This window comes from Toxorhynchites rutilus, chromosome 2, assembly GCF_029784135.1.
Source record: "Toxorhynchites rutilus septentrionalis strain SRP chromosome 2, ASM2978413v1, whole genome shotgun sequence".
Lineage (NCBI taxonomy): Eukaryota > Metazoa > Arthropoda > Insecta > Diptera > Culicidae > Toxorhynchites > Toxorhynchites rutilus.
Window position 1 is genome coordinate 232798418 of NC_073745.1, and position 21847 is coordinate 232820264.

Below are 21847 nucleotides of genomic sequence, written 5' to 3' on the forward strand. Positions count from 1 at the left end.
TTTGAAAAATGACAGCAGACCAAATAGTTTTGGCCAAATAGTTTTATGTCAAATTTTTGATAAAAACAAATAGGTGTAATTATGGTTGTAAAATATTTTTGCTAAACATGAAATTTGTACTAAATTTTGACCAAATTTTTTCTGTCAAAAAGTGTCATATATTTGACCTACGATCAAACAGTTTACGGCCACCTTCAGTGTACCATAATTCACTCGCGAAAGCTTTCGTCTTGTACTAAAAACTCTACATTCGTCATATCGCGCGTTTGCATCTTGACTCAACGCACCTTCTGCCAGCAACAAACCAGGGGTTAGACATCAATTGAATCTAGGCTACCCAAAATCAAAATCAATATGGCGTCATTTGTTTATCAACATATCATTTACGAGGATTGAAATCGAAAAATGCGCTGCTTTATTCTAACTGCATGAGCGATTTTCATATTTCGGTTTCACATGGAGGTGTTCATGGAGTTTAAAGTTAGCCACTATTCGACTATATAACCGGACCGAGTTGTAAACAACAGTAATTGATTGAACCAAAATGTCAGTAAACCGCAGCAATATTGGGTACACTGGCAATATGAGGGATTTGACGTTTTAGTCGTACCCCTGCAACAAACAGCAACACACTCGAAGTAGTAGTGAGCTGTCAAAATACACCCAGTAGTTGTCAGTCTCAATACAAAATAAAGGTTTTCAATGTACGCCAAAATTGAGGAGCCCGCAATAAATCGCTTTCTTATTGGTAAATATTGGCCAGAACCAGGTGAAACAATAACAAACAAGCGCCCCGATAGCTCGGGCATCGGTTTCGTGTGGTGACCAGTGTGAGCGGTCCGCGGAAGGTTTTAAATTTGAATCGAAAATCACTTCCGTTTTCGGCCCTAACGGAAGCGGAATGTCCCGTCCCGTTGCGGAGTCGTGTGTGCAAGAAAGAGACAGCTCAAGATGGAGAAACTGCTCCAGAGGAATTTAGCTTTTTACCTGGACACGGACACGGATTCAAACGGTGGTAAACGAGGGGGGAAATCTTTTGCAACCATTGCACCGATACTGTGCATCGACCGTTGCGAGCATAGAAGAGCTCGATGAAGAGGACAGTGATATGCCGGAAGTGGAGAATCCTTGAAGTGGGAATCATTTGTGCTAGGTTATATTTAGTGGAACGGAGTCTTAGGCAAGAATATAGTGCTATGAGTCACCATAGAGGCTGCTGGTGTTATTTGGGTGAAATAAGTAATATGTGTAAATGTATAAAATAGTGAATACGTTGTTGAAAACAGCTCACTCTACCAGTGTTGATATTCAATTGCTGTCGGATGTTGGTTTCATAGTAAAATCTTTGTATAATTGTTAGCCGCTAACGTTAAATTCTTACAGCGATAAGTATGTTAAACAAAGAAAATTTTGTCACCTAACAATGAAAATTATGTGGTGAATTAGTAAGTCCAATTGATTGTCGTATCCTTTCGAGGTATTGGCGCGCAACGAATTAAGCATAATGCACCATAATGGGCCACCAGCCAAACCGTGTTCTATAAAGCGCATATATATATCATTCATAGTTGTTCACTACGTAATCTCAGTATTCTAGACCATACAGAAACAATATAATTTACTTGAACTACATAATTGTAGTTTGAAATTGTATCGTATTCAATCATTCGTCGTACTTTTCGTTCCATTTTTGAACGACACGTTGATTGCTCAGTCGTTCAATTTGAAGACATTTCCGATTTGCTGGTTAGATGACTGCTGTTGATTAGCCTTTTCGATGATCTCGTATACATATTTCTCTACTAGACGGAAACATCCTAAATCAAATTTGACGATTTCAGTTGAAAATGAAACGTATAATCATTGACAAAATAGCAGATTGGTCTTCCCATCGTCCCCAACGCAATATTAGTCATTATTATTATTACTTAGTGGAGATTTCTAAACCAAATAACACGCCTTCAATTTATCCTGAATGGTAAGCTCTAGAATTTGCATAACCGCAGTGCAAGTCGAAAGCAATTTCTTTGACGAGAAAACCCAGAAGTCGAACCCGAAACACCCAGCATGATATGTGTGACGGTAACCACTTGGCCACGGGAGCACAAGAAGATACGAATAGTTCTAGTTTATTTCTCTACAAAGTCGGAGTTGGTCGTCGGATTACACAGGCTATGATTGAAACGAGTTAGAATCAAAAGTGGTGAGATCAACTTTTCGGACCTAATCACAATGTGATGATAAAATCCCTTTATTTCAATCAAATGTTCAATCAATTTCTCGAATCACTTCCATAACAATGAGGCGTTTGATCACTTCTATTAATTGTGCCAATTCTTTATTTGGACATGAAACTTGATCAAGCAATGTATTCAACTATGCATCAAACGCAAAATTGTCCGACATTGTAACATTTTAAAAAAAATATGTGCATAACTTCCGCAAATTAGTTATACCTGCGATATTCCTGTCAATATATAAAAATATTGACCCAACTAAAACTTTTTTTCACTGATGGATCTAGCCTCAATGAACCAAACCATAGATATAATTTTTCTCGTGATTTTATACGGGTAGTGTGCAGGCTCATGTCTAACCATTAATTACTCGTATGGTTTTCTCAAATCCATACACTTTGAAATTTGAATATGTTTATGTACGTTTTTTTTTAATTTTCCTTCATTGTTTTCGTCTTTATTATTATTATGTTTTTTTCTCTAAATTATTAACGATTCCATTTTTCTTTTTAATGCTTTTCCTCATAACTCAAAAAAAGTTCAAATTTTTCATCCTTTTCTAATTCCAAGGAAATGGCCATCTCTATAAAAATAATCAAAACGAAAAGCCTCAAATATTATCTCATTGTGAGTTTTGTCATTATCTATATTGTAACATTTTTCGAAACGATAATAGGGTTGAAATGCCTTTTTGAAAAGGACATTAGTATTGTTCTACTAACAGAGGCTTTTCCTATTCAGAAACACGGCAGAAACAATGGCTTTACTTGCATGAACCATTTAATTTCAATGTAATAGAAATTAATGCTTTATTCTGCAAATTTTATTTTGCTAGTCACAACTTTTTCCCACCTTTCTGGCAATTCACGGATCTCTTTGCGGAAATAATCGGCCGGTTTGTGGGCTAACCACAAATCAATCCAATTTTTGACTTAATCAAAATTGAAGTGCTGGTCAACCAGGTCATGTTGTATCGATCGAAAAAGGTAGTAATCGAACGGAGCAATGTCTGGAGAATATGGCGAGTGGGATAGGACCTCCCATTTCAGTGTTTCCAAGTATGTTTTGACCGGTTTCGCGACATGCGGCCGAGCATTGTCGTGTTGCAAAATAACTTTATCGTTTCTTTGCTCGTATTGTGGCCGTTTCATCTTCAGAATTATGTTGTTTACGCTTCAACTTTTTGACATATACTGAAAAAGACGCGCAATGACTTTCCAGCTTTCCAACGAACGTCTGGGAATTTGATTCACTGGAATAATTATCAAGTTACGCCATCTGTTGTAAAACCGAAGAAACTTAACGGTACACGGTCCACCGCTGCGGTGGATCCTGTGTAGTGATCCCCGAATTTTGAAATTTACTCGTTCATCAGCTAATCGAATACTTTTCAGCAGTTTGTTATTCGATACGATTAATCGTCCCAAATAATCGGTTAATCGTCATACTGAGGGAAATAATTAGTTGGACTAATATTTCTCATTTGTTAGAAAGCCATCTGGAATCAAAAAAGTGTTCATTCCGCCTGAAAATGAATTGTTATCTATTACGCTTCCCTAAACTCTCGTTGACGGCATTGAGCTTTGTTTACGAGTTTGTGAGAGCGTCAAAGATAATGATTGATTTTCAGGATAAAACTGCAGCGGCCGTACTTTTTTTTCTCTCTGGGTTTGGAGCGATTAATCGACTTGAATTATTCGTTCGCTTCGATTATTGGTTGCGCATAATTCGATTAATCGTTTAATCGATCGATTATTGGGGATCACTAATCCTGTGCCTTGACATTTGCTATAATTTGCTCAGCTTACCGCCAGGTCTTGCCGGGTTTCGTTTAATTTGTTTCCTTACGCATTTAAAATAACGTTCTTCGTCCAGAAGATAGTTCTTTTGCCGCTTTCATAATGTCATACTTTCACACTTTTTAAGATATGGAAGACAAAGCGCCGGCTCACTCCGAACAGTTAGACCATTTTGAAGATGTCACACAGTTGGAACTTTTGCGAGTGCAGTTTCCAAATGCATATTTGCTCGGCTTCAACAAATGCTGTGGAACGCAAACAAATGGAAGCGCATATTCGCTTCAACAATAAACTGGTAAAAGGATGCACACTAAACTAACAATGATTTTTTTTTGTGGAAATTATTTTGGTAATTTTATCTTCTTCTTCTTTTTGGCTTTAAGAGGGTTTAAACTTTTCAGTTCATTCGCCTCTATGGTAATTTTATTTTATTTACAATGATGCTACATCCCTTGAAGGGATTGGATCTGATTCACAACATTGTGCATCCAATGCATCCGGTTAACAGCTGCAGTTCTCCAACTCCCGGCTGCACCGATTCTTGCCATGTCCTGCTCCATCTGGTTCAATCACCTCGCTCGCTGGATGCTCCCCGCTCCATCTGGTTCAACCACCCCGCTTCTTACTGGATGCAATGCGAACACCAGCTTTACAGGGCTGCTCGTCCGCATCCGTCCAGCCTTGGCGACTTTCTGGATGCTGGGTGAGCCCAGTTCGTGGTTTATTCTCCTTCTCCATACTCCGTTTTTCTGTACACCCCCGTATATTGTTCCGATTATGTTCACGTCGTCGGCGGAGCAGTCTAGTTAGTTTAGACTTGTTGAAAATCGTACCCCGCATGTTGAAGCCCGCTCTCCGCATAACACCTTCCAGCACCACGTTGAAGAGCAGACAGGAGAGTCCATCGCCTTGTCGAAGTCTCCCCTGTGGGTCTCAAACGATTCCGACAGATCCGCACACCATTCATCGTTGCCTGAATCAGTCTTGTCAGCTTTCGGGGAAAACTGTGTTCGTCCATGTTTCTCCATAGCTGTCGTCGGTCGATTGTATCATATCGACGAAGATGTGATGCGTAGGGATCTGATACTCGCGACATTTTCGGAGGATTTGCCGTAGTGTAAAAATCTGGTCCGTCGTCGACCAACCGGGCATGAAAAAAAAAAATGGCCTTCTTAACTTTACTCATCGTCGGGGGTGGTACACACTGCACCGGTGTAGTCCTCAACAACGCTGTCTTGGTCTTCTGTCTGCGTGTTGTTCAGGTGTCTCCATCTTTCGATCACTTCGCGTTCGTTCGTCAATATGCCTCCTTCGTTTTCCTCCACATTTCGGTCCGCGGCACGGGGACTTTATGCGTGACAGTGAGCTTCTTGAAGAACTCCCGCGATTCTCGAGAACGATAAAGCAGCTCCATCTCCTCGCACTGTTTCTTTTCCAGGGTTTTTTTTTTAACCCGGTGAGCAGCATCCTGTTCGTCTACCCCCGGTAACGAAGCTTCAAGGCGAATCTGTTGCTGCAATGGTGTCTTATGCGCTGGTGTCTTATGTTTTTGACGGCTGACAGCTTAGAACGCAGTTTGACCATCACCAGATAGTGGCCTGAATCGATGTTAGCATCACGATAGATTCTGACGTCGATGAAGTGCTGACCGTCGATCAAAACGTGATTAATTTTTGTTTCTGTTTGCTGAGGTGATCTGTGTTGTCGTGTTTTGGGCAGGGCAGCGATCGTTTTAACGCTCTAACTACGCGTAGAATTCTTCTTCATCGTCATCGGTGCTAGTTAGATGGGGGCTGTGGACGTTGATAATGCTGATGTTGAAGAAGTGGCCTTGCATTCTTAGTCTGCACATATTTTCGTTGATCGGCCACCAGCCAATCACCCGTTTCACGATGATAGTCCGATTCTCCTGTCTCGAATTTCTTTATGAGTTTTCCTGTGCGTTTCATTTTTACGGATCGCTTGCAGGGCTTGCACCAACACTCTGTCTCACCGTGCACAGCTCTTTTTAGAATCCCCGTTGGCACGAAGACAGTGATCAGCCGCCCCCGACATGGAGAACAAACATTGGTTTGAGCCGCAACTCCATGGTGAACAGACGCACGAATAGGCCCCCTTACCTGTCAGCATACGATCAAAAGGTTGGTCACCCCATGTTCACTATGGTTACTCATACTCCAGCCGGCACCGCGGGGAGGTAGGGATAGGAGTTACATGACACGAAGCTAAGGTCCACTAATGGGATCTATTTTATGACTGCATATACGCGAAGTACCAATGGTACGCTTAGTAAAGTCGTTAAGTAATATGAAATGTAATTAAAAAATGGGGGGGGGGGGGTCAGCCATACAAATGAAACACAAATTTCTGCATATTTGGCATGTGGAGGTTTTAGGGTACAAGAAATGGTTCTATGTCGTGCTCCCGTAGCCGAGTGGTTAGAGTCAAACCTAACATGCCGGGGGTTCGGGTTCGATTCCCGTTCTGGTCGAGAGAATTATTCGTCAAACAAAATTTTCTCCGACTTGCACTGTGGTCATGCGTATTCTAGAGCTGTTCACGTGGATACGTGGATCTATATTTAAAATTCAACGAAATCTTTTTTTTATTTACAAAAATTTTCAAACTTTCCTATCATGCTTGTTCTGCGTATACGACAATAAAAAGTTTGAGCTGCCTGATGTTTTTTTTTCAAATACTTGTTAGTGTGAACACAATGGTAGAATTCGTGGTTTTTGAAGATGCTTAAAATGAAATTACTACGGAAATAAATAATCTAGCAATTTGTTGTCAGAGAACTAATCATAAAGCAGTTTGTGAAGCTTTATCAGGTGATCGAGAGCTTCTCGATAAGTTACCGAATATCCTATGTAGAGTGTTGGAAAGAAAAAAGTAAACAGCATCACGCAAAATACTTTTTCATTATTATTATTATTTTTTTTTTTTGAAAATGAACGTATTTCTTACAATGGAAAGGATGTAAGCAAGCCATTGTTTGCTTTCATTTCCAAATTTACATAAAACTCTAACTCATTGGATTTTTTCATCCAGTATTGTGCATAGATGCTCTATGGGGTTGGGGTCTGGGGACTGGGATGGCCACTCAAGCATTTTAATCTCTTTGAACTGAAAACAGTGCACCTTCAAGGTGTGCTTGGGATCATTGTTCTGTTGGAAGATATAGCTTTTAAATTCATATTCCTGAGTGACGGCTTTAAGTTTTCCTCCAAGAAATTGACGTAGGACTCAGCAGTCTTTTATACATCAATCTTGACCCTTTGCGGTCGTATTCAATTTGGACATGAGTGCCATACTGGTTGGAATTATTTTTATTTGAAAGAGCAGTGATGCATAATTTGTATGATAATGAAAGATAAACAAGATTTTTCATTTCGTTGTGAACTTTAGATGTGTATCTACTGAGTTATGTGTTTTAAAATGCTGTTTTTATATAAAATTATAAAAAAATAATATAAAATTAAATAAATTATATATTATATATTCTAAAACTCTCGTTCGTGTGCAATCTTTCGACACAGTCCTTAAAATAAGGTTCTGGTTTTTGACTACAGTTCTGCACGGTAAAAAAGGTTTGGTGGCTGAGAACAGACATAGGAACGCGAAGATTTAATTTTTCACTTGCATTACTTTTTCCAAAAATGTACACTTTCGCGAGAAGTTGAAATTTGAGCAATTTAAAAAAAAATTATACATTACGTGTCACTTCTTTACAAAATCAACAACTGATTTCGCACGAACTATAACAATTTTATAATTCGTAGGCCATCCTTAGTTTCCAATCAATCCAAACAACGTATTCGGCCAAGCTATGGCATGTGGAAATTTGAATTTCGCTCCACGCAGCGGTAGCTACTCGTTTAAGCTCAATAAAACTCGCATACTGCCTATTCTTCGGCAGTTCTATTCTTCGTGTGATCAATCTACATAAGTTATCGATTGGGGTGAAAACTGGTAAAAAAGCAGGGTAGTCTAGAATCGAAGCCCCAGTCCTATAAACTATGTAAAGGACTTCCGACTTCAATGAAATGATGCTTTATTCTGTTGGAATAAAACGGTGGTTTCGATGCTAAAACGGCAGCAAATGATTCAAGAATACTTCCTTGAACTCCTATTGACATTCTTTGTTTTAAAGAGGCTTTAAACTTTTCAGTTCATTCGCCTCTAAATCCTTGAACTCCTAATTTCTTATTCGCGTGAGTGGAAAAGTCATTTGAAACAGTCCCTTCTGAGAAACAAAATCTAACATTAAATAAATTTGAAATGGAATAAGGGTGCAATCGATGCGTGTACTTGGTAATTTTTAATAAAAAAATATTCAGGAATGTTCACGTGGACAACAGGGGGAGGGGGTCTGGTCAATGTCCACACTTGTCCACGGAGGGGGAGGGGGAGTCTAAAATCGTGCTTTTTGTGTCCACGTGGACAGCCCCTTATTTTCAACTCTTGTACGAGATTTGTGTCTGAAAATAATCTGATAATATAATGACGAGTTTTGGTAGAAGTACTAGGAATTTTATAGTTAAAGGTAATTTCAAAGGGTAGATGAAGTTTGCCGGGTCAGCTACTAATACATGTAAATTGTATACGATATTCTCAAACAAAACTTCAACCGAATACTAAATTAAAAGAATAGCAAATGAAATAGTTTTTTCAAAGTCATTTGGTTACTTTTTCTCCAGTGTTTTATACTATTTTTTTACTCACTCAATCAACGGTTATCTTCTTTTTCATCTGCGTGTATTTTCCTGAAAGTTTTATGGTAAGCCACGGTCAATGGTATTGAAGATCGTTTTTTCGGTAAACATGATGAAAAAAAAAAGGTAAAACCCTTAGCATATTATCGTGTTTTTAAGAGCTCATTGCAATAAGTATAAAAAACATCAAGAGTAGTGTTAATGGCATGCATTATGTAAATTAGAATAAAGTTATATGGTTTATCGAACAAAGCGAAAATACTAATTTAATATCTCAATTTTTATTTTCGTTCGATTGTGAAGATATTTATGAAAATCACTTGGCATTTTCAGATTCTTCTCTTGATCCCAATTTTTCATCATTCAGGATGTTTTGCAATGCGAGGAAAGGGTGGTAATCGCTTAGTACCAGATCCGGACTATTAGATGGATGCATATAAACATCCCAACCAAGCTCTCGGAGTTTCTGGCGAGTCACTACAGACGTGTTTGGCTTTGCGTTGTCCTTATGGAAAACAACACCAATTCTGGTCGTTTCTGGCCAATCGTTAGCTTCAAACAGTTCAGTTGTTGACAGTAGAGATTTGAATTTAGTGCTTGGCCATACGAAAAAAAAAACTCATAATAAATTATTCCTTTGAAGCCCCAACAAATATACAGTAAAATCCTTCTGGCCTGGTTTGGCCTTCGTTTGAGCTGCTTCACCACACTTTGACCACGATCGCTTTCGGACAATATTGTCATATGTTACCCATTTAACATCCCCAGTCTCCATCCGTTTATGAAGTGAATCGATTTCATTCCGTTGGGCCAAGGTAGATGATTCATCAGGTCGATTCATCATGTTTTTGGTGCTAATTGTTGTGACACCCAAACATCGAGCTTCCTTTTGAGTCCATTTTTGCGCAAATGGTGTTTTAAGGTCGATCTTCAGCTCTTGCGCGATGTTACGACTACTAATTTTCTTGACATTCAAAGTAATGGATTTTTCCCGAAACTAATATCATACTATCAAATGTTCTCAAATTGTGGTTTTTCTCCTGACTGATATTCAATGTATTAACATAGGGTTTTGGATTGTTCATTTAACTGAAAGCATTTACAGTAGCAGGCCGCTGTATGAGGTTTAAGCCTGGCGGAGTTCGTTTGTACATATTCTTAGATAAATAGGCGTCAAAGGATACATTTTTGATCGAGTATAAGATTTTTCCTGTGCTGAAAATTGGTTATGTTTCAAAATTGTGACTAGTTTCGTAGACTTTGTTAGTTAGAACACACCATTGAAAGAAAAAAAAAATTATTCCTCTCAACTATGAAATCCAAAATTCTAATCCTTAAGATATACTCTCTCGACGCGGAAATATAACTGATTACTTCCCGCCCTCTCTCACATTTCATATAATTATGCTGCGAAAATGCATTCTTCCACGACAACTTGATAACAGTACGGGGGTCAACTCTAATGCAATAGTTAATCGCTTTCATCCACAGCAGCCAGCCAGTCAATGGATAAAGCAAAAAAAAAACGCAGAATTTAACTTCTCTCATTAGGCTACACATACGCTAAAGCTCTACCGCACAGAAACCGGCTCTTGGATCGCGATGGTGCAAGTTTTCCTTCGGCATTATATCCCAATTTTCCCTTTTGCTCATCGTTTTTATCTTTTCATTTATTAACTCCTTCATTGTTATCTTTTCCTCTCTCTCTCAACTCATTGCAGACTGCTTGAGTTGTTTTGTTTTGCCAATTCCATCTCCACCGGTGAAAGCAACGGAGGGAACAGCAAAACTAGCGAAATCGAAGACGATCACCAAACAGAGACGGAAATCGCACCCAACGACGGTGGAGAAACAACCGCCGCAGCAGCAGCAACAGCTTGGGCCCGAAGGGACGGTGGAAATTGCGCAGCGGCGGAAGCGGCGTAGCAGCGGCAGAGGAAGATGTTTGCGGAGAAACTGCTCGCTAGCGTCGCTAAAGCGGATATGATAGCGAACAGCAGTGACCCCGAGGAACTGCTGGAGAAGTTCATACCGGTTGGGATGGTGAGTTATTTTTTTTCAGTTTCGTTTTGAATCTGCGCAATTTGGCGCGGGAACATGATGCGGCTTGTCTTGTCTTTGGTTATTTTCATTTCCGCCGAGATGAATCCAATTTATGTTCCCCGTTTTTTGCTAGACTATTGTCCTCTGGTGTCAATGTTCTTTGATTTTGCGAGTCTACCGAGAGGATTTTTTAATAATTCGTTTATTTTACAGTTTAACCTATTTATAAGATCGTGGCCACTATACGATTTTTTTTTCACTGCACTCGGTTGGAATATCATTTCGATATTTTACTTAACCTAAGGGTGGGTTTAGACTAGGGATATATTCATGTGAAGAAATATGATGAGATTTATAGAAATCGCATCATTCATATCTTCGGTGAATTTATTCACCTGAAGTAGAACTGCATCCAACTTTAGTGATTTCTCACCAGTGAGAAATTCACAAGCGTTTATATATGCTGAATTTATTCAAGTTATGTATACCTCGAATAAGTGTATCATATTTATTCTCACCCGTTTACACCTATTTTCACGTGAATAAATCCATCTATAGCTATAGATCTCCCTAATGTAAACCCGCCATAAAGCTTCTAAATGTATCTTGCAATACTCCTTTTTTTAGCTGCTAAAAATATACGGTATTAATTTGGGAGTTATTTTTATGTAACAAAAGCACGATTTTAGACCGCCGGCAGAAAATTCTGTTTAAATTCGTTGAAAATGCAACATGTTGATAAGTTTTGCACTGCAAGCGTTCTTCACAGCGTTCCATAACTATAGACCCACTCCATTTTTCTGAGTTTTCAGAGATATGAAGAAGTTGGTTGAATTGAAGTATATGGTGTAGGATATAATAACTATCTTCGTTTATAAGTCTGGCCATTTGAACTTTATTGTACAGGCGCGAAACATTCAAAAAACTAACATTCCAGTGCTTCATAACTATAGAATCAGATAGAAAAACTCTCACTCCTTTAAAAAAATAACGTCAATTTCACATGAATTAAGGTAAATGATTTTGGTTTGTCCAGTCGAAAACATAATCATGGTTTGTCCACTTTTTTGCATTTGCAAAATATTCGTTCTGGAAAAAATATATTTTATTAGAATGAAAAAAATACTCATTCATTTACTATAAATACTACATTTACAACTGCGAGACATTCGCGTTTGGTGATGCTTATACATACCCGCTATGTTTAATTAAACCTTTTGATCTCAAAATAGCGTTCAAAATGTCACAATCAAGGCATTGAAGCGCCGAAAATGCGATCGAGCCTTCAATTCTTTTTAAACATCAATTTTTTGTCCACCAATCCTGCACATGCTCGTTTTCTGAAACTGTGATTTCCTCACGGTGAAATTTTACCTTTAACCCTTTCACGTACAACAACGTACAACTGCGGCGTAAAAGTCATCATGTACCTCAATGTTGCTTTGTTCAAATGTAAGAAATTTCACACACGGAAAAATCTGTACCAATCTGTACTTTTTGACGAAAATCTGTACTCTGTACCGTACAGAATCTGTTCCAAAAATTAGCATTAGCATTAACATTGAGCAAGTTGCACAATATCGTAGGTGGTACGAATTCAGAACTGCTACGTCAAAAGCTCGCTTCCATCCCTTACTGACGATTGGTGATATCTCTTAGATGAAGGCATGCTTTCTCCAACAGTTAGGAATTGTCCTGGCCACGGCCTTGCAACTGCTAAGGAAAAGGAAGGAATGTTAGTTCGACATTTACTTAAGAGAGATTCAGAAAACTCTACGACCTCTCATAAATATCTCGGGAATTTAGAGAATGTGTTAGTACGGTAGGTAAGCCATAGGATACACTCAGTCAGTGTTTTTGGCGCAGCTTGTGATTATTATTACTATTACTGTTACTATTACTATTACTATTATGATTACTATTACTATTACTGTTACTATTACTATTACTATTCGTGCAAATGGTATCAGGTGGGGAAATTGGTTAGTAAATTATATGATTCAAAACTGTTGAATACTATACATGTACTCTATCCCTCCGAACGATGATCCATTTGTAGCAGTATGGAAAGAACAGCTTCGATAAATTGTGATTATTTTTTGTTGATTTTGCCGCTTTTGCCGATCAATTCACAAGAAAGTTCAAAACCTGCAAGCAACTTGCAGTTGCCGACAAAAAAACATGTTTTCGTGACAAACAAGACTATGCCACCTTTCGATTGTTGTACACAATTTGTTCCAAAAATAGCGAAAAAATCAACACTGTTTACAGTAGTTCTATAGAATACTAGCTGATCCGGCAAACGTTGTTCTGTCATTTCAATTATTCCTAGAGAATATTAGGCTGTCAAAAAAGTCCTGCGGTATTTCCGCGAGGTGTCGTTGTAAGCGCGTAGTTCTAGTTGTATTCATTGTATCGAGTCATACTATAGCTTGTTGGAAAGGTATTTTTGCGCGCTATAATGTAGTCCTTAACAGTGTTTTGTTCGGTTAAGTCGTTCGTGAGTTATAGTGTCGCAAATATGGAGCAAAATAAAGAGAAAATCCGACATATTTTACAGTACTACTATGACAAAGGCAAAAATGCATCTCAAGTTGCCAATAAAATTTGTGCAGTTTATGGACCCGATACAGTTTCCATTTCCACCGCACAACGATGGGTTCAACGTTTTCGTTCTGGTGTAGAGGTCGTCGAAGATGCGCCACGCTCCGGAAGGCCTGTCGTCGAAAATTGCGACAAAATCGCTGAATTAGCCGAGAAAGACCGGCATAGTAGCAGCCGTAGCATCGGCCAAGAGCTGGGGATAAGTCATCAAACCGTTATTAACCATTTGAAGAAGCTTGGATTCACAAAGAAGCTCGATGTATGGGTGACACACACGCTGACGCAAAAAACATCTTTGACCGTATCGACGCATGTGAATCGCTACTGAATCGCAATAATATCGACCCGTTTCTGAAGCGGATGGTGACTGGCGATGAAAAGTGGGTCACTTACGACAACGTGAAGCGCAAACGGTCGTGGTCGAAGCCCGCTGAAGCGGCTCAGACGGTGGCCAAGTCCTCATTAACGGCCAGGAAGGTTCTGCTGTGTGTTTGGTGGGATTGTCAAGGAATAATCTATTATGAGCTGCTTCCCTATGGCCAAACGCTCAATTCGGACCTGTACTGCCAACAACTGGACCGCTTGAAGGTAGCACTCATGAAGAAGAGGCCATCTTTGATAAACAGAGGCCGCATTGTCTTCCATCAGGACAACGCCAGGCCACACACTTCTTTGGTGACGCGCCAGAAGCTCCGGGAGCTCGGATGAGAGGTTCTTTTGCATCCGCCGTATAGTCCGGACCTTGCACCAAGTGACTACCACCTGTTTTTGTCCATGGCGAACGAGCTAGGTAGTCAGAAGATAACCACAAAAGAGGCCTGTGTAAATTGGCTATCCGAGTTTTTTGCCAATAAGGAAGCGAGCTTCTATAACAGGGGTATTATGAAGTTGGCATCTCGTTGGGAACAAGTCATCGAACAAAACGGCGCATATTTGACTTAAAACAGATGATTGTAACTAATTTTATGAACAAATGAAAATTCAAAAAAAATACCGCAGGACTTTTTTGACAGCCTAATATTTTGGGTGTTAAGGAAGGAAGGAAGGTATTGAATTAGAGAGACATTAAACTCTGAGAGTTCATTCGTCTCTAATCTTTGGGTGTTAAATAAAACATAACTAATGCATTTGAAGCGTGTTTGAATCTTTTAACGACCTACAACATTATTCGAATGTGATCGATAAAAAGAAACGATTTCAACGGAAGTTGGTATTAACGTAACTGACATGTTTGATCTCTCAAAAGTTGAATGTGAAAAGAAAAAAGTAATTGATTTTTGTCGTAAAGTTGAGAAATGAAATAAAAAAGATCAATATTCATATCGTTCAAATGCTCATTGGAGGAAAATATGTGCTTCTCTTTTTCAATATGCACGGCTAAATTTATAACTGCTGGGTCTCGTTCATGAATTGGGAAACCAAAAAAAACGCCACACAACAATGGAGCTGATGTATCGTTCATATTTGGAACCGCATTAGTTCGTTGTTGTCATTCAGTCGAGGAGTATTCACTGCGGTATTTTAATTTAGAATCACAGCCATATTGCCACTTCCTTTATCCACGGACTTATAAATGTATTAATTGCTCTTAGCTCAGCTGAGGCGAATATTGTACTACTCAACGATTTTCAATTTCAATGCCTGCGATGTTGATATTTGTGAATGACATTATCAGTATTTATTCGTTGATATATTAGATATTCGTCTACGCTTGCGATCGTGTCGTTGGTGAAATCTCTAGGAAAATGCTTTGTACATATTCCATCTATCATGCAAGGCTATAAAGGCTTCGAATCACCGCATGGACCGCACACCATTATTGTGGTAACAGTATCGAACAGTTATTCATATTCCGGAATCCGATTGGTTTGAGACTCGATCGAATTTCACGTTCACTCGATGTCGTTTAAATACATAGAAGATATAGTCACAACCCTAACTTAACTTTTTTGTCTATAAACTTCCTTGCATTTCCACCAAAACTTTATACATAACATACAATCATCGTCCGACACTATTGTCGTTCAAGATTTATCTTCGAATTGCAGAGAATGTGTTGCTTTTTCACATCGAACACATTTTTGATATGTAGAATTGACTTTCATTAAAAAAAAAATATAGGAGGTTGTGTCCAAGATACGACCGCATTGTTGACGTAGAACTACGCTGTTGTTCTATATACGTCGCTTGTTTATACCTTCGGATATTATTCTATAATGCTGTGAAATTTTAGAAACAACTGCTTAGTAGAATAATCTCTGAAATGATTTTTTCATTGTAGAATCAGTTGACGATAATTGTTTGATGATTCATTCTTGCCCTCGCAAAACAATCGTATGTCTCAATTTATTTCATGTCAATGCATTGAAAATTTACCTCGAAGGCTATTCCGGTGGCCTTTTTCGAAATTGACATAGACTCGGCTACAGTCGATTATATACATATTGCACCAGCACCATTATTCCATATCTCATAACTACACCAATATATCTTTGGCACCGCATGTAAACAACAACAATGACAACACTTGCAAGTATCAAATATCATGCTACATGTTATTTAGTATTGCCTCAAAGGAATCGCACCTCTAGATATCGTTCGTACAAACTAAGCGTAAACCAAGCGCCAAACAAGCGTTCACCATAGCATGCATACAGAGCCATACATTGGTGGCTTGAAACTACTAGCAATATAAACATTTCTCATCCTTTTGCGCTATTCTCAAAAGAAACGCTTCTGTTAATATTACTGGCCTCGAAAAGAGTTGCATTACTTTCTCATGCTCGAGATAAGCGCAGCTGTCTCCCTTAGTGGAGGAAGTTTTGCTACTGGCAAGCAAAACCTAATCACATACAAAATTCCAGAACATTTACTTTCTTGATGACTAAACAAGAGAAATAAACTCTTTTTGTTAATAACAACCTCGAAAACAGTAGCAATGCTTCATTATGATCAATATTAGCGCAAATGCAATCCTAGTTGAAGGCAGTTTTGCGACTGGCACGCGAACCCAAATAACTTATAACATTCCAGTAAGATATTCAAGATGCTTAGTATTCCCAAATAATTTTTTGGTGCACAACCTTAACGTCTGCTTCGCCATAACGTCAGTTTAATGCATTGATGCATTCTCAAAGGCACAAACGAAGCCCTTATGAAGACGGAAAATAAACAATGTTAACTGCTTGGAAAAAGACCGAATTATGCCACACAGCTTGTACTCTGCTGTAACACCCATCGATGCGAATTCGCTGATGAGTTTGTCAAGAGCGACCGCCTTCACCACCAGCGGGGGGAGCTTGATTTTGGTTGCTGCCAGGGCGTTTACATTTTCGACAGACGCGCCGAAATCTTCGCTGTTGTTCGGTGCGGTATCACATTCGCGAAGGCTCGGTTCAGTGCGAGCGCTTTTCACTGCACCAACACCGCGTGCATCATTAGATAACGCTTACCTCGAAATTTTATTGCCCCTGGCAATGCGTTCGTTTTCTACAGGGCTCGAGCCTGCCTTCCTCTTCTTCTTGCTCATCGCACACTGCACGAAGCGTCCAATTTATGACGCGGAAAGAAGAACACACGATACGAATAACGCGGAAAACGAACAGAAAAATCAAACGACGATTTCCAAGTTGGATTACCACTGGTGGGGTCCAATCTTAGATCGAAGCGCAGCGAAAGCAAAGTGAACTGGATTACTCAACAGTCCGATGCCGAATGAAAGTTTGCCTCAGCGAGATCCACTGTTTATACTCTAGGCAAGTATTCCCCTTCATACTTCTTCTTTTCCTTTGTTCACGGAGACTTTAAATCCTACGATTTCCCCTCCGTTGGTCGTCGATAAGTTGCTCGTTATTGATAGCTCTGTTCGGGAAAGCACTCAAATGGACAGAACAAATGTATGGGAAAATAGAAACACTTACGTTACACACGTTTTCATGAATTTTAACCATTTACTAACAAGGGGATTCTAATGTATGGCATATTAAACAAATCTTACGGAATTTCCGATTCGTTAAGTATGTAAATCGCCAAAATCCGTTCGCGGCAAAAATAGTTATTAACGTTAACTTTATTTCATAAAAACGTGACCTGTTTTCTGATTTGACATCCTTAATGAAAGACGTAGTTCTACGTCAAAAATTGGTTTAGGCGCGTGTTTATTCCTACCGAATATCCATTTTGCATTTTTGCTTCACAGAAATGGAACACGGAGCTCAATGATGTCTATGTCGAATTGCGTTCGCAAGGTTGACACATTTGCACAACTCGATTGTCGACATGAGTCAAACAGATTTCAGAATGAAAAATTGCAATCCGTTCGGATAATTTTGATTCTGACGCTGTTACGGCGTTTCCCAAGTGAATGTATTTCTCCTCAAGCTACTTATGTTGATTAGGTCGTAGGAATCGCAGTCGTTCGCTCTCTACCTTCGCGTACATATCGGTACAGCACACGACCAATTTCTTCCAAATTCTTCTTCTCCAATTTCGTTCCACTCAGTATACATTCAAGGCGTGTTGTTCGGTATAGGAATCTCAACTAAGTACTACCAAAAATTATGCAAGTAATATTACGATGAGAAGGCGAAAGTTGGAACGTTAGTGTTATTGAAGAAGATCATGGAGAGAGTCACACGACTCGATGTGCGTTAACGATGAATTTCAGATTATTGTTTTTTCTCCGAATCACAATTTCTCGCGCCATTGTGCAGACACTTTTTTTTGTGATTTTAGCAACGCTTGCGAACTGAATCTTGACACGTGCTCTCCAGCAGGTATGGGCAAAATCGCATCGAAATTCGTTCAACGACACTCATTCACAGATAAAATTCACCCTTCTGTTCTCCGTTTATGCCTCACTTTATTTGAGACAGAAAACATTCACCTATAATCTTCGCAAAGTTAATTCTCGATGAGAACGGAAAAAAACTGTCTCGATTCCGTTCATCTATTCTCAGAGAATTTTGCATTCCCTCATTTGCCTCTCGGAATGATGTTAGATGGTGAGAGAATCAAATTAGAAACTTTTGCTTGAGCCAGCGAGTGTCTCGGTAAAATCATTCGTTTTTCACTCAATGAGCAATCATTGAGCCTCGATCGCGGCAGTAAAATATAGGTAGATAATTGAAATTGAGTTGTTTCCTATGCAATATTGCAATGGCATTTTTTGTTTCTAGTATGAAACCATCTAAGTCAACACAAAAGACCATATAAACGCAAGTTATTCGTGAGCGGAAAGGTAGATTCATGTGCACTTGAATGCTGACAAGGAAAGGAGTACAAGGGGAAATAAAATCTTACATATTCAGATTCAGTCTATTTTGACTAACTCGTTATTTTGTTTCGTGCGATCCTTTCAAAGGAGTATTAATTCATTGAATGTTGTTTTCCACTCTTTGTTTTGTTATGTTCACTTTCAGTCCCGAATGAAGATGGTCGGAGAATGAAAAAAGACTCATCGTGCAATCTTACGATTGCTTGCTCATTTTTTTCGCCATGATTATTCCAAGCAGATACAAGAGTGATTTATAATCAGGTGTGGAGAAATGAGCGAATGAACTTCTCCATACTTGACTATACGCACGTAACCACTGTGGTGTCGGCGGACGCTAATGTGTTAACAAAATTAGAATTCTTAAAGTGCTCTACAGTTCGTTTTTTTGACATCCAACGAGGCTTCGGCAGTGTTGAGGTCCAGTTCGTCCCAAACCTTCTTCAATGCAGCAGAATAGTTTTGCTTGACCGTAACATCAGTTTTGTCCACCTTGTTGTCCAAAATCGTCCATAAATTCTCAATAGGATATAATAGGTTAACCAGCTCAAACTTGGATTCGTCCGATCAAATAACGCGCTCCCAAAACTCCAGCGGCTTGTTGACATGATCCCTCGCAAACTGAAGTCGTTTTTTTTTGTCACTTCTTGACGAAGTAGCTCTTCAGGTCCCGTTCCATCAACAATCGTCGAATGGCGCGATTGAAATGGTCCAGTCCAACCTTTCTTTAATCACCTGAAATGCCCTTCGTGGGTTTTTCCCTACTTCTCGGATGATTAGCTTATCTGTTCTTGCATCAGTCCTACGTTTCAGACCTTTCCAGATCGTTCGGCCACGCTGCCAAGCATCTGATGCTTCCGAACGGCCAGCTGAACAGCACCACGGTTTACCCCATACTTCTCAGCAATGTTTCGTTGAGACTCCTTACTCTGGAAGTCACGCACAATCAAATTTCGGACCTGTGTTGATATTTGGTTTCCACCCATTTTCCGGAAGTTTCCTCAGCGTCAAAACGCAAGAAAAAATTACTAAACTTTCAACGGAGAAGTTGATGCACCGGAATTATTAGGACAATTTAACATCTACGCTCCTGAACGATTGCTTCGCCAACGGAATTTTCTGCTTCTTGAGCCCCGAAATATGTTGTACGATCTCCATGACCCTGTGCGGTTCAAGTCGGCAAGTTTCAATGAAGTCTGTGTTCACTTCAATTTTGGTTCTGCTGTGTCCGCATTCAAACACAGACTCACAGAACTGAATAGGATGAACCACTGACAACGACGATAACAATGGACAAAGGCCCAGTTCCCAATCAGTTTTATGTTAATTTTTTTATGATCTGACGCCTATTATTATTTATTTTTTATATTTGTTGTGTTCAAAACGTGCTGCTTTTTATAAATGTATATGTTTGGCATGTGAATGAAAAGACATGGGGTTTCTAGGCGTTCTCTAATTGGCTTTTCCCCATCTTAATTCATTAGGACAAAAAAAAAGTCAGATGAATAAATATACAAATACACAATTTCAAATGAGGGTGGTTATTTTTTGTGTTCATCACTGTAAGTGTAGATGTATCTCTATATGCCTTCAATTACTAATCATTCACTGCGACATTTTAAAAATCGCTGGTAGCTCACTGTTGCAACAATTAAACATTAACATCAGACGCGTCTTTTATTTAATCAACATTTACTTTTTTACTCGCAGATGAACGGTTCCATAGGCATTCAGAAGCCCCAGACCGTGATAACCGATCTGGGAAAGGCACTTCTCCAGGCGGCTAAGTCAGGCAACACCGAAAAGGTTCACGAGTTGATGAGCAGAGGCGCCCCTTTTACGGCCGATTGGGTAACTTATCCTTCTCGTTATAGAATAGATATGTCAAAAAACAACATCTTCATCCACAGCTGGGAACATCTCCTCTGCATTTAGCCTCTCGCCATAACCACGTGGACACTTGCAAGGTGCTTCTGCGAGCCGGTATCAGCAAAGACAGCAAGACAAAAGTGGACCGAACGCCGCTGCATTTTGCCGTGTATCAGGGTAACATTGAGATTGTGGAACTGCTGCTGAATAGCAAGTGCGAAGTGGATGCTAAGGACATGGTAGACGAACTAAAGTTGTTGAATGTAGAATTTTAGCAATGTAGGAAATAAATTACATTTCAGTTGAAGATGACAGCACTCCATTGGGCGGTTGAGCGGCGGCACGATAAGATTGTGGAAATGTTACTGCAACATGGAGCCGATCCGAACGCGGTATCCAAATTCGGTAAATCTCCCATCAGTATTGCGACCGAGGCAGGTCAGGTGGATTTAGTGCGGATTTTACTGTTGGCGAATCAGATGCGAGCGGCCAGTAGGGAACAGGTTGGTTAAACTGGGATGCATTTAATTTATTTGTGTGCTAATATACGAAAAATTTCACAGATTCAGGAAGCAACAGACAATTTGATGTACGAGCTACAGCAGCATAAAGAACGCGATAGCGCCCAGATGGACGACACAGAGGACAATATAACAATGGACCTAAGCAATGACGGTAGCATTTCGAATGTGTCATCCACACACAGAGGAATAATAGATCATCATGACGCCAACACTAGCGACACGGACCATTTAATCGAGAGAGAAGACAGTCTTAGCGATGCCATAATCAATTTAGAGCAGAGTACGGAGCAGGATCCGACAAATCTGGACACAAATACGTTACAAATGTTGAAGGATCACGGGATAGCGATGATTCCTTCCGATGACTCCGGTAGCAGTTTAATTACATCTGCAATCCAGAGTGGGCGTAAGATCGTCCTCTCGGAAGCCGGCAAGTTTGCTCTCAACGAGACAAGGGTCCAACCCAACATGACTACTGTTCCATCGACCGTATCCCCATCAGTGTCAACAACAACGAAGAAAACCATTAAGATTATAAAGAAAACTACGCCTTATGCTGTGCCGCAGCAACATGGGCAACATCGACAAACCAGTAGTCACGGCCACGCAGGAAGTGGTGGAACGATAAAAACCAACAAGGTTATAAAAATATTATCTGCAGAGGAATTTAAGCAGATCTGTGGCGGTGAGGTTGGTGGATTGAAAAAGATTTCTTCCACAGATTACAGGAAAACGGTTCAACCCACCACGGCAATGAGGCAAGGTCCTTTTATTATTTTGCTAT

At 39.6% G+C, this 21847-nt stretch overlaps 1 protein-coding gene across 1 annotated transcript in view; it reads left to right on the forward strand.

Annotated features, from left to right (window-relative positions):
• The first annotated feature begins 618 nt into the window (after positions 1 to 618).
• Positions 619 to 21847, forward strand: part of LOC129764643 (GA-binding protein subunit beta-2) — a 36298-nt gene continuing 15069 nt past the window's right edge. The window contains exons 1-6 of the mRNA XM_055763921.1: positions 619 to 748; positions 10473 to 10794; positions 20381 to 20521; positions 20581 to 20778; positions 20842 to 21042; positions 21103 to 21821. Coding sequence (XP_055619896.1) covers positions 10693 to 10794; positions 20381 to 20521; positions 20581 to 20778; positions 20842 to 21042; positions 21103 to 21821 — 1361 coding nt within the window. The 5' untranslated portion in view covers positions 619 to 748; positions 10473 to 10692. The remainder of the gene's footprint in view (positions 749 to 10472; positions 10795 to 20380; positions 20522 to 20580; positions 20779 to 20841; positions 21043 to 21102; positions 21822 to 21847) is intronic.